The sequence below is a fragment of the Schistocerca americana genome, chromosome 3 (genome assembly GCF_021461395.2).
Source record: "Schistocerca americana isolate TAMUIC-IGC-003095 chromosome 3, iqSchAmer2.1, whole genome shotgun sequence".
Taxonomy (NCBI): Eukaryota; Metazoa; Arthropoda; class Insecta; order Orthoptera; family Acrididae; genus Schistocerca; species Schistocerca americana.
The window spans coordinates 457,471,292-457,485,852 of NC_060121.1; the positions used below are offsets into that span (position 1 = coordinate 457,471,292).

The window sequence follows — 14,561 nt, forward strand, 5'->3', positions numbered from 1 at the left end:
TCTGTATCTGTATTAGTTTCAAAAGCACTTCTTGACTATGCTAACGTAAAGATCAGCTTTCTCTCGGCGATTAAGCCTCTTCCTAATAATAAGTATTTTGGCGCTTCTCGTAATTTTTTTCCACATTAAAGGAAAACAGTTGGGCATATTAAACTTCAGTTCAGTAATCACAATGCAATACCATCATCCAGATGTCTTGAAGCTACTAGCAGAAACGAAGCTAAACTGCTGTATCAGATTTTAAACACATTTTCAGACAAAAGTTGCTTGATAAATTTTCAAGAGGTGATGCCACACAGCTCTTTTATGTTCGAAAAGTGTCATATTGCCACCTCGAGCTGCTGGTTAATTCAGTATTTTCAGTGCATTATTCATGGTTTTATTACCAGACGATAGCGGTTCTATATTTTGCCTAACATGATGCTGTCACTAAGCGTGGGTTGTTTCTTACATTTCCGTCAGTTAACTGATTCGTGACAGTTCAAGTCTACAATGTTACTTACGTATCATTTTATTTGAAATATATTACTGCTCCTCGTATTTCCCTACCAATGTTTTAAATGATTCGCCGGCCGGAGTGGCCGAGCTGTTCTAGGTGCTACAGTCTGGAACCGCGTGACCGCTACGGTCGCAGGTTCGAATCCTGCCTCGGGCATGGATGTGTGTGATGCCCTTAGGTTAGTTAGATTTAAGTAGTTCTAAGTTCTGGGGGACTGACGACCTCAGCAGTTAAGTCCCATAGTGCTCAGAGCCATTTTTTTTAATGATTCATTTTTCTTCAAGATTCAATACAATAAGACGCTTGACCTTTTCCAACATATAGCATAACGACTGCTATTCAGTTACGCAGAACATAGACTGACGAAGTTTTTCATCATTATTATCAGGACTTCATAGCAACATTGACGTTGGACGTTGCATAGGAGCTGGAGTATTGTTGCCCGGCTGCCACCAGACACACGATACTGGACGGGTGCTATATTTCTCCCAGCGCTTCCTGATTTTACATGCCATCGGAATAATTCTTTTGTACAACACATTTTAACACGAATTAGCACATGACACAAAATTCACTCGTAACACAATTGAAGGGGCACTTTTCGAAACCCCGTAAGTGTTGCCCACTTCGATATAGAAATCTGAAATTTGGCACAAACATGTCTACGACCTTCCTCTGCAATGGTGCGAAAGCGTGGCACCCTCAAATTTTACTCTCGGTCTCAGAGATGCTTCAGACAGCAGGGTGTCGACACAAGCGAGAAAAGACCAGAGCTCAGAAGTACATGTGTAGTATAAGTTTGGTTAATGATGACACACTGAGACGAAATTCACCACAGTTCTGCCCAGGGCCAGGATGGACGTGTCACACGACAGGACCCCTCTTATTCACATTTCTCCCCTTCTTTTGACCCCTCTGTGTATTTCAGAACCACGACGCTCAGCGTCGCTTTCTTGCGGCTAACCGAGGGAAACGTTTCAGGTATACCACTGCTCAGAATTGATACGAAAGGGCTAGAGGGTTTGGCCTTTACCCTTAAGTAGAGGGCTGGAAAACAAGAGATCTTTAGAAATATTCGACAAAATTTGAACGTCATCTGAGCTAGAAAATGGGTGTCGATGCTTTTTGTACCCGCCCGCTTCGCGCCCTCCTGTGGAGTGATCACGCGGGGCGGGGAGGGGGGTAGGATTGCTACATAGATTTGCGAAAATGAAACGGCAAAGACTCCCTCTAAGGGCTACCAGTTCGGCAAGACCCCCGGTGCTACCTGCGCAGCTTTGTTGTGCACTTTAAAAATGTCTCTATACAGAGACAGCTAATTACTGATTCCTAGGCGCCAGCGCGATAGGCAACCATTTCGACACACTTCAGGTGAGTGGCACTATGACTTTGAGTTAGCACCTGCCGCATGTGGAATTTAAGAGATGCTTGTCACACCGGCGCCTAGGAATCAATGAATGGCTGTCTCTAAACAGGGACATTTTTAAAGTGTGAGGGTGTGTTGTGTGACTAGCGCCTCCCGTCGGGTAGACCGTTCGCTGGGTGCAAGTCTTTCGATTTGACGCCACATCGGCGACTTGCGCGTCGATGGGGGTGACATTATGATGATTAGGAAAACACAACACCCAGTCCCTGAGCGGAGAAAATCTCCGACCCAGCCGGAAATCGAACCTGGACCCTTAGGATTGAAAGTCTGTTGCGCTGATCACTCAGCTACCGGGGCGGACATTTTTAAAGTGCGCAACAAATGTGTGTGGGAAGCACCAAGGGTGCTGCCGCACTAGTAGCTCTTAGACGGAGTTTTGCCGTTTTATTCATGTATGTGTCAATGTAGTATGGCCACCGCTCCCCTTCCCGCATCATTACGCCGCAGAAGGGTGCGAAACAGGAAGGCTGAAAAAGCATAAATACCCTTCGCTGTTTCGGATCACGTTCAGATATTATCGTATATTTCTGAGCGGTCCGTTGCGGTTCTACCCTGTACACCGGTACAGAAGTTGCTGTGGTTGTACACCCGAAAGGAATGCGATCACGCTCAACGGGGTTGCAGGCCCACGATGTCCTTAGAGTAGGGTTGAATCATCCGGGAGGTGTCAGCAGTGTCAAATGTCTTCAAGAATGTCGTCCTGTTGCTCGTCACACTGTGGACTGTCGTTTTCGCTCGCAAAATGTATGAGAATCAACGCTCCAAAAGACGGGGTGTGTTAATGACACCCTTCCGTGCCACTCTTTTGACGATTCTGAGCGGCGGTTTGTCTGAAACGTTTCCCTCCGCCACACGTAAGAAAACGCCATGATTTCATCTACGTGTGTCGTGATTCTGACCTCTAACGGAGAGGCATCTGAAGAAGGGAGGGATTTGGGTAAGAGGGGATGTGCCGACCTTCCCATAGTGTGACGCGTCCACGGTGGCCTCGGGCAGAAATGTGCTGAAATTTAGTGCCACTGTGACATCATAAACCCAGCTTGCTCTTCTGAGCTTTCAGCTTTTCCCGCATGTGCCAGCAGCTTGCTGTTTGAGGCGACGTCGAGTCCGAGTGTGACGCCGCAGGACGCCACGGTTTAGCATTGTTACAGAAGACTATTTTACGCACACTTGAGCCAAATTCCTCTCTTCTGTGTTGCAGTGGATACAGTTACAGGGCTTCGAAAATATCATCCGTTAAATGTGTTGCGCAGTGTACATCTACACCTTTTTCGACACACCACAGTTCTCATTATAGAGCGTGTCTTCCCATTTCCTGTTCCAGTAGTTAGTAGTGCGAGGGACAAACGATTTTTGGTGAGTGTCCGTAGCAGCTCTAAACTCTTTAATTTTTGCATGACAATGTCTTGACGAAATATGAAATGTTCTTCTACCAACGTAACCCCTCAGATGGTTAACTGCAGACAACACTGTGTTGCAGAACTCTTCTGTCGTAGCGTGTGCTACTGGAGTTGCATGAGCAACTCATTACGGTTGCCTCTTACTACACATCTACGTGGTGAAAGAGACTTCTCTTCTTTGGATACGATTTATTTCCTCTGTCAATCTTATCTTGTAAGGGTCCCAGAATGACGAACAATACTCAAGTATTGGTCAAACGACGGCGTTGTAAACTGTCTGCTTCGTAGGTGAACAATGTTTGATTACGACTCTGCAAATTAATCTCAGTCTGCCACCTTTCATGTAGTCGTTCAATTTTAAATCGCTCAGTACGAGAACTGCCCGACATTGAATAGATGTGACTGCTTTCCGTGACTGTTCAGCGATCGTGTATTCGTACAATGAAGCGTTTTCTCGCCTTTTTACGGACTATACGTTACACTGTTTTCTGTTGGGGCTCAAATGTCAATTCTGACATCAAGTGCTATTCGTCTGTAGGTCTTCCTCCAATTCCTTACAGTTTTCTAGCGTTGCAACTTCTCTGGATTCAACAACGTCACCCACGAAGAACTTCAGATTTCCCGACTTTACATACTTGACAATTTCCAGAAATTATGAACAGTTCTTGCCCTACAACATGCCTTTGGGTAGGCTGGATTAACTTTTACGACTAAGGATTACTCTCATTTGGAAACGACATGCTGTGTTGCATTATGTGCTGGAAACTACACTCCTGGAAATTGAAATAAGAACACCGTGAATTCATTGTCCCAGGAAGGGGAAACTTTATTGACACATTCCTGGGGTCAGATACATCACATGATCACACTGACAGAACCACAGGCACATAGACACAGGCAACAGAGCATGCACAATGTCGGCACTAGTACAGTGTATATCCACCTTTCGCAGCAATGCAGGCTGCTATTCTCCCATGGAGACGATCGTAGAGATGCTGGATGTAGTCCTGTGGAACGGCTTGCCATGCCATTTCCACCTGGCGCCTCAGTTGGACCAGCGTTCGTGCTGGACGTGCAGACCGCGTGAGACGACGCTTCATCCAGTCCCAAACATGCTCAATGGGGGACAGATCCGGAGACCTTGCTGGCCAGGGTAGTTGACTTACACCTTCTAGAGCACGTTGGGTGGCACGGGATACATGCGGACGGGCATTGTTCTGTTGGAACAGCAAGTTCCCTTGCCGGTCTAGGAATGGTAGAACGATGGGTTCGATGACGGTTTGGATGTACCGTGCACTATTCAGTGTCCCCTCGACGATCACCAGTGGTGTACGGCCAGTGTAGGAGATCGCTCCCCACACCATGATGCCGGGTGTTGGCCCTGTGTGCCTCGGTCGTATGCAGTCCTGATTGTGGCACTCACCTGCACGGCGCCAAACACGCATACGACCATCATTGGCACCAAGGCAGAAGCGACTCTCATCGCTGAAGACGACACGTCTCCATTCGTCCCTCCATTCACGCCTTTCGCGACACCACTGGAGGCGGGCTGCACGATGTTGGGGCGTGAGCGGAAGACGGCCTAATGGTGTGTGGGACCGTAACCCAGCTTCATGGAGACGGTTGCGAATGGTCCTCGCCGATACCCCAGGAGCAACAGTGTCCCTAATTTGCTGGGAAGTGGCGGTGCGGTCCCCTACGGCACTGCGTAGGATCCTACGGTCTTGGCGTGCATCCGTGCGTCGCTGCGGTCCGGTCCCAGGTCGACGGGCACGTGCACCTTCCGCCGACCACTGGCGACAACATCGATGTACTGTGGAGACCTCTCGCCCCACGTGTTGAGCAATTTGGCGGTACGTCCACCCGGCCTCCCGCATGCCCACTATACGCCCTCGCTCAAAGTCCGTCAACTGCACATACGGTTCACGTCCACGCTGTCGCGGCATGCTACCAGTGTTAAAGACTGCGATGGAGCTCCGTATGCCACGGCAAACTGGCTGACACTGACGGCGGCGGTGCACAAATGCTGCGCAGCTAGCGCCATTCGACGGCCAACACCGCGGTTCCTGGTGTGTCCGCTGTGCCGTGCGTGTGATCATTGCTTGTACAGCCCTCTCGCAGTGTCCGGAGCAAGTATGGTGGGTCTGACACACTGGTGTCAATGTGTTCTTTTTTCCATTTCCAGGAGTGTATTCAAACCAGTGACGAAGATAGCCTATTATTCATTACACTCGCATTTAGTCCGTTAAATGACACTGCGGATCTACCTCGAAAACCTTCCAGAGAACGGCCATGCTACCGATAGCTACATCCTTCTGGGTCTCGAGGACGACAGAGCGAGGTGAGTTTTTGGAATACATGTTGATTCCTCCAGAGGCGTTTTTCAGTCTCCAGAAAGGTCATACTCAGCAAAGGATAAAAGGTGTTCTAATATTCTTCGGCAGGCAGACGTCAGTGATTTTGGTCTGTCGTTGTTTGCGTCTGTTCGACTACTATTCTTTAAAACGTGAATGAACTTTGCATTTTTTTTTCAATCACTAGAAATGCTTTACTCCTGCAGCGACCTACGTAGGCTGGTACTTGGAGAGAATGAAGCTATTTCTCTCTGTCTATGAAAAACCGTATTGGAACTATTTCGATCGTCTCTCCTCTGTTGAGCGATTTTAGTTGATTTCGTATCTCGCGGTCACTGAGTCATTTATTTAGATTTCTGTACTCTAGAAAGCTCTGATGGGTTTGCAAGAAGAGAACCAAGCAATAGGTGAAGAACTTCTCTAAAAATTTAGAGAACCTGTGTGCTTAAAGAATAAAAATAAAATGCGCTTCTATATCTTGTACTTACATGTTTCTCAGTATCTTTCAGCAGTGCGAACTGATATTGAATACACTTTTTGTAGCTGGGATTCACAGTTATAAAACACTTTTTGAAGGACATCATCTTTACGCCAGTGACTGTTATAAGTTTTTATGTATTTAACAGGACTGACAACGACATACAAATGTGTCAGCTTACATTACGTTGACATGGCTTAAAGCCGTAATATCACTTGATAATGGCCTAAGGCTGAAATTGCAGTAGTGTGTAATAAAAACTTATAACCGTCACTGGCGTAAAGATGATGTCCTTCAAACTGATATGAATGATCAGTACTCTAGAATAGGCAACTTGAACGTCTCGTAAGCTCCTTTCCTTGTAAAGAAATTTCTACAGCCCCACAACGCTCCTTATGGAGGAAATATAGTATTTGCCCTGTTCCCTCCAATGTTCATGTGGTAAACTTATGAAATATGCCTCTGGACAATCACGCCTTTGCTAGTGACTTATTAAGAAGTGTGAATACTGTATTAGTGCCAATAAGTTTAATCGAGAAAGAGGAAAGTGAATCAAAAACCGAGCAACCGCTGTAAGTGACACTGAAGACATCTCCATCATTGTAATGGAAGCGCTCAATTGGAGAAGGGGGTCATGTACACTTTTTTTTCAGGTTACGTTTACCGGAGATAACTGATCTTTATATCTTTATGCTTCGTTTAATATAACTGGGGGCATGTCCCACCAGCAGAAGTACTCGTTAAAAAAACATTAAGTTAAAGAAGGGGTCATGTCCATATAAACAAGCGTATAGCGGACCGATTCCAATAAAAAAAAGAACAAACTAGACGATTTACAGAATATTCTAAAATACATAAGTAACAAGCCAAAACCAGTTTATAACAGTATCTACCAGTTGCCCGCAAAACATTAACAAGATGAAGATGAAGCATATTTACCATTGCCTGTTTTGCTGTATTTTGCTTTTGGTTGTATTTTCGGTACATAACGATATGCTCCTAACAAAGTCCTTTGTTGCTATAAACGCGTATAACACAGTTATTCCGCTGCAGGTAAAATGCTAATTACCTCATCAACAGCGTCAGTCTCGAAAAGGTGTCATCTTAAGTACATTCAAACTCTATTAGTGACCACAGTCGATGGCTAAAGTATGTTGTAATCGTGGATATTGTTTCACCGTGGAGCCAGTTGCTACATGGCAAATCCACGACACCACGTTTAAGACCTTGTGTAGTAAAACTGTTTTTTGCATCTGCTGAAGAAATTTACTTTCTGGGACATGACCTCTTCCCCAACTTACTGATTCAATTTTAGTAACTATATGAGTGCTGCTCACTTTAAATAGGCTCGTGATTCAAAGATAATGAAAACCAGTGCTTCCGGCTCACGATGTCAGTCATTTTTCGATTTTCCAGTTAATGAAAGACTTCATGCAACAATTCAACGAGGGTGCAGAGTTCGTGTGCAAAAATCTGGCAGCAGCGGCAGGCACTGAATACGATATCACGAGGATGCTCATCCACGCTACACTGGCTGTTGTCACCGCTTCCATTTTCGGCACTAAGATGGATGAAATCGAGCCTGATGTGAACAAGCAAGCTGAGGTTGCTGATGTCTTTATCGAAGCCTTAAAGCTAATGCAGGTAAGGGTGTAAAATATGGCTTTGCGTGTAGCGTTATTTCATTGATACCCTGAGACAACGGAAAGTGGTGTATAACATTGGTACTGTTTACAGAACTGCATTACTTTTGTTGTTATTAAATGTATTTCTATTTGTAAACATTTGTTTCGTCTACAGTATTATGATGTCTTACTATAAGGTATTCGTATACTATCTGATCAAATGAAGCCAGACACCTGTTAATGAACGTTAATATGGGATGTTCCCACTCTTCGCTGTTATAACGGCTTGAACTCTGGTGGTGACATTTTCAGTGAGGTATCTAAATGTCAGTGGAGGAATGGGAGCATGTTCTTCCCCAAGTGCTGAAACCCGAGAAGGTAGTGATATTTGATGCTGGCATCTGGAGCGGAGTCGATGTTTCAGCTCATCCACAGGATTTTCAGTTGGGTCCAGTTCGGGACTCTGCAAAAGCCTGCCCATTTCAGGAATGTCACTGTGCACCAACCATTACCTCGCAGATGCTGCTTTATGACAGGGTGCATTGCTATACAGGTACAAACAATCATCGTCTCCGAATTGTTCCTCTAGTACTACGCAGTACACTGTAGTAAAATTTGTTCACAGCCTTATGCATTTATTGTTTTCTTGAGCACAATCAGAGGACCACATCCTTACTACGAAAAACAAACCAATACTGTATCATTACCTCCTCCATAGTCCGCCCCGATAGCTGAATGGTCAGCATGGAGGAGTGCTGTCCTAAGGGCCCGGGTTCGATTCCCAGCTGAGTCAGGGATTTTCTCAGCTCAGGGACTGAGTGTTGTGTTGTCTTCATCATCATTTCATCACCATCACAGGTCGACCAATGTGGCGTCGAATGTAATAAGACCTGCACCAACGCGGCCGGACCTGCCCCGTATGGGGCCTCCCGGCCAAAGACGCCAAACGCTCATTTCAATTTTCCACCTCCTCCATAGTTCACTGTCGGTACTACAAATGATGACACTTAACATTCTACTGCCATTCGCTAAACGAAAACGCTTTCATCGTCAGCCTGCGCTCGGTTTAGCTGTGGTTCTTCCTTCACAATCGCATCACCAGCAGCCGACATGGGCATCTATAGAAGGGCTGAAAAGTCCCGGACGGATATAGCGTGATTCATCACTTTAAATAATTCGTTTTCAGTCATCGTTTGTTAACTGGTGTCTCCCTTTACACAACCTCGATCGTCGCTTAGTGCAACATATGAAGAGCGCCTCAACCATTGTACCTCATTGTCTTTAAGTCCATACGCACAGTCATTCTAATTGGTGGACTGCTGGTAGCACTTAGGAAATCACGAATGATTCCTTACCATGATTTCATGCGTTTAGTTACAACCACCCTCCGGAATGCTCGACAATCTCTGTCCGTGAGTACATGATCCTGCCTGATCTTGGTTTAGTTGTGGCTGTTCCTTCGATATACGCTTCACACTCACTTGACCAGCAGTCAATTTAGGCTGCATTAGGAGGATTGAAATACTACTGACGGATTTGTTGCTCAGATGACACCCAATGACTATTCCACGTCACCTTTCATACAGGCGTGAACGCCTCTCGTGACAGTTAGTGGTGAATGCCGCATTATGTCATGGTGTCAGGGGACTTTTTTATCAGATTATTATGTTGTATAGAGAGTATTTTGACACACCGTGACAGCAAAGAATGGGAGGTAATACATTACTACATTATTTTATTGTTATTGCAATATATTCCTGTTTGAAAACAAATGTTCCATTTGTAGTTTGATTATATCTTCCACAAAAGATTCGTTGTACTTCTAATGAGAATGGTGTATGGGGAACAGCAAAAAAAACATATCGACAGACTTCGAGAGATTGCTGAGGGTGTTATGAGGAAAAAACTAAGGATAGGAACATACACTGAAGAGCCAAAGAAACTGGTACACCTGCCTAATATCGTGTAGGACCCCCTCAACCTCGCAGAAGAGCCGCATCAGGACTTGGCATGGACTCGAATAATGTCTGAAGTAGTGCTGTAGAGAACTGACACCATGAATCTTGCACGGCTGTCCATAAGTCCATGAGTACAAGGGGGTGGAGATCTTGTCTCAACAGCACGTTGCAAGGCATCACAGATATGCTCAATAATGTCCATGTCTGGGGAGCTGGTGGCCAGCGGAAGTGTCTAAACTCAGAAAAGCGTTCCTGGAGCCACTATGTAGCAGTTCTGGGCTTATGGGGTGTCACTTTGTCCTACTGTAACTGTCCAAGTCCGTCGGAATGTACAATGGACATGAATGGATGCAGGTGATCAGACAGGATGCTTACGTACGTGTCGCCTATCAAAGGCGCTTGTAGACGTATCAGGGATCCCATCACTCCAACTACACACGTCCTACACCATTACACAGCCTCCACCAGCTTTAGCAGTCTCCAGGTGAAATGCAGGCTCCATGGATTCATGAGGTTGTCTCCATACCCAACGACGTGCATCCGCTCGATACAATTTGAAATGAGACTCGTCCGACCAGGCAACATGTCATTGTCCGACCAGTCATCAACAGTCCAGTGTCGGTGTTGACGGACCTAGTCGAGGTGTAAAGTTTTGTGTCGTGCAGTCATCAAGGTTACACGAGTGGGCCTTCGGCTCCGAAAGGCCACATCGATAATGTTTCGTTGAATGGTCTGCACGCTAACACTTGTTGATGGCCCAGTACTGAAATCTACAGCAATTTTCGAAGGTTCTATCGCATTGCACGATTCTCTTCAGTCGTCGTTGGTCCCGTTCTTGCACGATCTTTTTCCGACTGCAGCGATGTGGGAGATTTTTGTTTTACCGGATTCCTGATATTCACGGCACATTCTTGAAATGGTCATGAGGGAAAATCCCCACTTCATCGCTACCTTGGAGATGCTGTGTCCCATCGCTCGTGCGACGACTATATCACCACATTCAAACTCACTTAAATCTTGATAAGTTGCCATTGTAGCAGCAGTAACCGACCTAACGACTGAACCAGCCACTTGTCTTATAAAGGCGTTGCCGGCCGCAGCGCCGTATTCTGCCTGTTTACATACCTCAGTATTTGAATACGCATGCCTATACCAGTTTTTTAGGCGTTTCAGTGTATATCTTTAAACGTCATCCATTGACACTAAAGAGCGTCGAAGTTATGGGGGAAACGGCAGCCTCTAGGCCAGCTCTTGGGCAGCAAACTGACAGACCGCATTTCCAACCCGTTACAATGGACCGGACGGTATTCAGGCCGTCTGGTGGTGTCTATGGCGTCCACCGCTGCCACAGCAGTACTACAGAGATCATAAGTGAAGTGAGAGCAGAGACGTTAGCTTTACAATTCACCCATGTAATTCGAACTCTCCGTGGCGTCGCTGGATGACAGTTCCAGATGTGAGTGGCTATCTTCAGTTTATCCTTCAAGACATTATTGAAGTAAGTCTGAATATTTATTCTTATATTCATTATGTCTCTCGTTCACAGCTAAGATACTGAGTTCTCCTGAGATTCCGTGACTTGTTCTGCAATGTAACGGGTGATTATCAGTAGAGGTACAGCTTGGGCTGTAATTATCGTATAGCAGCGAAACTTGTTAAATATCTTAATCCGTTAATGAGGAACCCATTTACGCTGGGAAAAAATTAGTTCAAATTGTGGCTACCAGATGCAAATCTGGCGCTGTACACTGTTTACATGACGATATGAGATTCACTATGCCATTTGACGAGCTATTGCGTGAGTGGACTATATGTCTATCGAGAAAGGAGACCGAGTACTGTTAGTGAAACGGTTTTATGTGAGCGGCAGCAATTACAGTGCTGCATTGAGAGAGTATCTCAGACTGAAAGGCTTGACCGGAGCTCTGATATCATTAAATGGTTTAATGATCATAATGACAGTCGAAAACACGGGTGAGCTTAGTGTGACATCCGTAAAAGGCAGGAGTCCTTATTGACGGAGGTGCTGTAGCTAGAACTGACCAGGCAGCTCGTGCCCCGGGTAGTGCTAGCGCTCGTGCAGTGTCACTAGAATTGTCCATCCCGTGGTCAATAGTACAGAAGGTTTTGCGGTCTATTTTACACTGGTACCCGTACAAGATCAAGACGACACAGCAACTGAAACCTCATGATCTGCAGCAAGGTCCCGAATTAGCTCTTCGGTTTCTGGCTCGGATCGAAATTGTTGAGACATGGCCAAGCAGTTCTATGGAGGTACGAGGCACGTTTTGCTCCACAGAATGCAGTGAATATACAAATCTTCCAAATTTGGCATACTGTTAAACTGTGTGTTGTGCACGAATAGCCATTCATCTCTCCATATGTGTCTGTGGTGTTTTCACAACTAGATTTATTTTCATTTTCGACCCGTTCCTCTTCGAAGGGATGAAGGTGTATGCTTAATGTAACGTCACCTGCCCTGACTTTTGGTCGCTCTTTAACATCTAAAAAAAAAATTAAATAAATAAATAAATAAAATAGAAACGCTTTTACTAGGGACACGTTCGGTCTTTACCTGATCTCAAGGCAAAGCAAATATATAGGAGCACATTGCTCAGATGCCACCGGAAATGCTGATCACGTCGTTTTAACGATTCAGTTTCTCGTCGGTGCCTCCTGAGCTCAAGTTCAACAAATTGTGCAAGCAGCTGCTAATAATAAAATCAGCATTATGCCTTTATCTCTTGTTGAACTTTTCTACCCACGTCCCTATCCCAATCCATTAAATACGGAAACTAAAATTTTAGAAAGCATTCTGTGACTGGAACACAGCGATCAGTTTAAATTACAAAATTCAAATAAAAACATTATCTCTCTCGTTTTCAGATTTTTTTAGATTTTTTATTTGTTAGAACCCTTTCCTCAGTCCATCTTCAGGCTTTTCACAGCCATTATGGCAGCCGGCGGCGGCAGACGGAGAGAGATCCGTAGAAGTACGGTTGTACAGTGTAAAGATGTTCTCGGAAGAAAGCCGAATGGGAAGACACAAACGAATGCAGGATGTATCAGATTTACTTTACCAACTTTTCTGTAGGAAATAGCGGGACAGAACTGTTTAAGGTGAATAGTGGTCTAGACAAACTTTAAAAGATAAATTTCAAGGTGAATTTCACAACGCATGAAATCATAATTGCTGCAATCGGAGGAAACGCAATCACTTACCGAAGTTCCAAATTTGCTTTTTCTGTCTGAAAAGTTTTTGGATTTCTTACAGCGATTCGATAATATTGTCATAACTTTCCTTATCTCTGAGCTGATCAGTGGTTACGGAAAGTAATTAACTTTCGACCGAAACTGAAAAACCCGAAAAATAGTTTTGTTGCAGTAATGCAAAACAAGTTCCTTCAGTTCCAAATTTTAGCCGACTAAAATTTTTTCTGCTTTGTTTGTATAAAATTCATGACTAATAAATATAAATAATAAGTTTTGATTACAAATTTTTATAAGTAACAGATTTCGCAATTAACTGATTATTGTAGTAAGTGTTTTCTTGACTACTCATATCCACTACGCTCAGAAAGCCTTTCATTTCTTCTCTTGTAGTAGGAAATTGTTTGTACACCGTGTTCTCGACGCTGTGATCATGTAACAATAAAATAACTATGGGAAGTAGAAAGCCTATAAATATTTGTAGACACAAGGATCATATATAAGGTGAGTCTTTAACGATTCCAGACATCGAAACGAGGTTTACTGCATTTGATAGCACCTGAGGAGCGCGTAATGTTTTGTATCGATAATGCACTGAACTCTGGTTTCAACCGAGATACTTCAACAAGTATGATTTTTTAATGGAACCGTACACATTTCATAACTGCATTCAGTAGCTCTTGTAAAGGCAATTAAGTGATATAGAGCTTGTTAGTATTGACGTTGAAGACCTTTCGCAAAGTAGTCAGACAAACGCACAAAAATTAGAAAACAATATGGCCAAAGTCGGTTATTGCGGAGTAAATACCGCCACGCAGAACTCACGTGGCAGACTGCTTCGATATGTGCAGAAAGGCAGGTCTGGCTACTAACAAGGGAAGGCCACGACGATGGTATCACAGATTTACTTTAAAACTTTTACTCTTTTAGCAGGCCACTACTCTGGCAATTCCGAGAAAATCGCAACAGATATTTTAAGCCTTTATTATGGAGCTTACGCATCTTTGCGTACATACTGGGCATTAGAGTTCATGGTGGTCAAGTGATTAGCAGTCGAGCATTGCCATACGAACGCGTGTAAGGCGACGGTTCGACTCTCGCTCAAACTTAATTATTATTCTATTTTTTCATCACTTGCCGTATTAATTTAATTTTCAGAATCTCAATGAGGTGTATTTCCCCTCAGAAACTCTAAATATTCCTTGTAAATGCAGGAAAATTTCATTCATTCGATGAAGTAGATGCCAATTCAGTTTATATTTTCCATGTGTGTATGACAGATACCACCTCGCAACGTGTGATGTCGAGCGCACATCCAGAGAGTAATTGTACATTAATCTTATGGTCTGGCGCATTGTGACTTGCTGTATTAGTGATTGTGAATAACGTGATTCGCATCAATATTTATCGAGGTTTGACTTGGGCTTTCCAAGCCTGTCCGTCGTCCTTGAAAATTTAATGAAAAATAGTAAATAACATAAGAAATTCACCACAACTTCATGAAAATTCGCGAAGGGTTTTTTCATTATATTATATCTTGAACATAAAAGTTAAATAATGTGACGGGTGATCAAAAACTAAAATACAGAGTAAAAAATAATTTTTAGCGGG

General features: G+C 44.2%; 1 protein-coding gene across 1 annotated transcript in view; it reads left to right on the top strand.

Annotated features, from left to right (window-relative positions):
- LOC124606151 (cytochrome P450 4C1-like) overlaps positions 1–14,561 on the top strand; it is a 179,288-nt gene that overhangs the window by 40,772 nt on the left and 123,955 nt on the right. Inside the window, exon 3 of the mRNA XM_047138115.1 lies at positions 7,574–7,801. Coding sequence (XP_046994071.1) covers positions 7,574–7,801 — 228 coding nt within the window. The remainder of the gene's footprint in view (positions 1–7,573; positions 7,802–14,561) is intronic.